This window comes from Perkinsus marinus (genome assembly GCF_000006405.1).
Source record: "Perkinsus marinus ATCC 50983 genomic scaffold scf_1104296931494, whole genome shotgun sequence".
In the NCBI taxonomy this organism is placed as follows: Eukaryota; Perkinsozoa; order Perkinsida; family Perkinsidae; genus Perkinsus; species Perkinsus marinus.
The window spans coordinates 672-2,640 of NW_003215711.1; the positions used below are offsets into that span (position 1 = coordinate 672).

Consider the following 1,969-nt stretch of genomic DNA (forward strand, 5'->3'; position numbering starts at 1 on the left):
ACTGAGAGATACACCAACTCTAGTGAGGTACATAGGGAACCGATAGCTGCTCACCTAGGCTGCTAGTGGTGATACGAGGGGATGCACTAGGGTACCTGCTAATGGTGTACTCTATGATAAGCATTAATAACTTACCGACGCCTATACATAGTAGGGGTGCTCATCACACCTGAAGTATTGTGAGGATAATCAAAAGAGCAACCCCACGCACTTACCAGAAGCATCCAAGGATCTGCTTGTTGCAGGTCGAGCTGATCTAGGCTTCCTATGGGCCATCAAGCCCGGTAGTGGAGGTAAGTGCTGATCATGATTACGCATAGATTCATCTGGGACGCGTGTTGAGGAGGAAGTAGTTGAAGTAGATGGCAGGGCTGAAGGAGAGGCAATCATGTAAGAAGAGTCGATATAGTGTTACACTCATCCATATGCAGTGTTGGTGTTAGCGGTACCACACCCTCTTTGTATGGAGTTGGTGTCGAGTCGAGAGACCTGATGGGATATAGTCCAAGGGGGTCATCGGACACATTACCCCGCACTGCTTGGCGTTGTTATGTTATCCACCACATTTTTGCTCTCAGCACATCCCATGACGATGGAGAATACTTTCAAGACACTAACCTACCCTGGGTAGACACTCAGGACAAATGACAAAGACAATCCTTCGAACTCGAGGCGGAAAACAAGTTAAAACGGAACCATCCATTATCCAAGAACTTGAATGACACTGAAGGGTACCCATGCACGTTAGCATGGAGGTCGTTGGTCAGCTACTATCACTTGACATATCTTCATCTCTGTCCGCCCCGTCGACCGTGTCTTCTGGTGCTCTGAGAGATAAATCAATACTAGAGCTAGAACCAAATGTGCACGGTGCCACAGAGCCCGTACGGATCCCCATCACCTTCCGGTCCCGTCTGCTCCCTCTGGATGGTGCCTGGGAATCCACCTCACCAGCAGACTTCATCTCGCTCGAAAGTTGGACCCCGCTAGGTTCCGAAGTCGGGACCTCCTCCTGCCTTATATCATCCTCACAAGACTCGTAGCTCCTCTCGGTACTCGGACTGGACTCATAAGAACGGAAGACCTCATCATACGTGTATAGACCGCCATCATCTTTGCCATCCAACTGCTCTACTGATGCCGGCTCCTGAAATTACATAATCACTACACTTAGAAAGGAGAACACAAACCTGATTCACAGGCGACTGGGGAAAGACGCCATTCGGCTGACGCTTATCTACATAAACCAAGTCTGGTAACCTTCGAGGTAACCTGAAAGGCTCCTCCTCAAGGATGGTCTACTCCCTCTCAGTTGCACCCAGAGGCATCTGTTTGACCATTCCCATCATTGATCCTAGTAACACTCCAGCTGGCGTATCCAGTCCCTGTCCCTAGCTCCAATAACTGCGAGTGAAAATTGAGCAACCACGGCTTTTGCGATGCTGTAAGGACCGTACCTACAACGACAGTGGCATGGGATTTTCGTGTTTCAGAGCATCACAGTGAAATTCATCTCTAAGATGGCGATACATGCTCTCCTCCCCATCGAGAGCCACTGCACTGGTGCACTCATCCAGCAGTGCCCAAGGCGGGCTGCGGAAACTGAGTAATACCAGCATCATCAAGAGGAGCTCCATGATGGGAAGAAACCAATATTACAATAGCCTAGCCATGCCTATTCTCTGCTGTTCACCAAGACTAAGCTTATTCTCCCAATCCTCATCTAGAGTTAGTAGCCCTTCAGACTGGCGTGGTACGAGATAGCTCAAATGAACATGATGTAAGCATTCCTCAACTCTCGACAGAGTTGTCTCATCAGCGCCGGCCTGACGCTAGCATCATGGAGGCTCACCATTGTGCGTTATTAAACCGTGCAGGATTACCCTGTGCGGATAAGTGACCAAGTCTGCTAGAGTTCCTTCTGGCATATACGGCTTCGTTGGAACGTAATGCAGTTCCTTAGCCGATG

The 1,969-nt window shown here is 49.3% G+C and overlaps 1 protein-coding gene across 1 annotated transcript; it reads right to left on the reverse strand.

Annotated features, from left to right (window-relative positions):
- Window positions 1–687: 687 nt before the first annotated feature.
- Window positions 688–1,930, reverse strand: Pmar_PMAR021298 (hypothetical protein). The gene is made up of 7 exons (XM_002786312.1): window positions 1,884–1,930; window positions 1,660–1,826; window positions 1,502–1,602; window positions 1,319–1,457; window positions 1,191–1,272; window positions 902–1,147; window positions 688–827 (listed from the first exon to the last, which is right to left on the reverse strand). The coding sequence occupies exons 1-7, from the start codon at window positions 1,926–1,928 to the stop codon at window positions 789–791; spliced, it is 819 nt and encodes a 272-aa protein (XP_002786358.1). The 5' UTR covers window positions 1,929–1,930; the 3' UTR covers window positions 688–788.
- Between the last annotated feature and the right edge of the window lie 39 nt (window positions 1,931–1,969).

What these genes read in the sequence shown, in the direction of transcription:
- Pmar_PMAR021298 (XM_002786312.1), bottom strand. Translation starts at nt 1,928, where the DNA reads ATGCCAGAAGGAACTCTAGCAGACTTGGTCACTTATCCGCACAGG. An exon ending in TCTTAGAGATGAATTTCACT is followed by an intron (nt 1,458 to 1,501) that starts GTGATGCTCTGA and finishes CTGTCGTTGTAG; the next exon opens with GTACGGTCCTTACAGCATCG. An exon ending in CCCAGTCGCCTGTGAATCAG is followed by an intron (nt 1,148 to 1,190) that starts GTTTGTGTTCTC and finishes ATGTAATTTCAG; the next exon opens with GAGCCGGCATCAGTAGAGCA.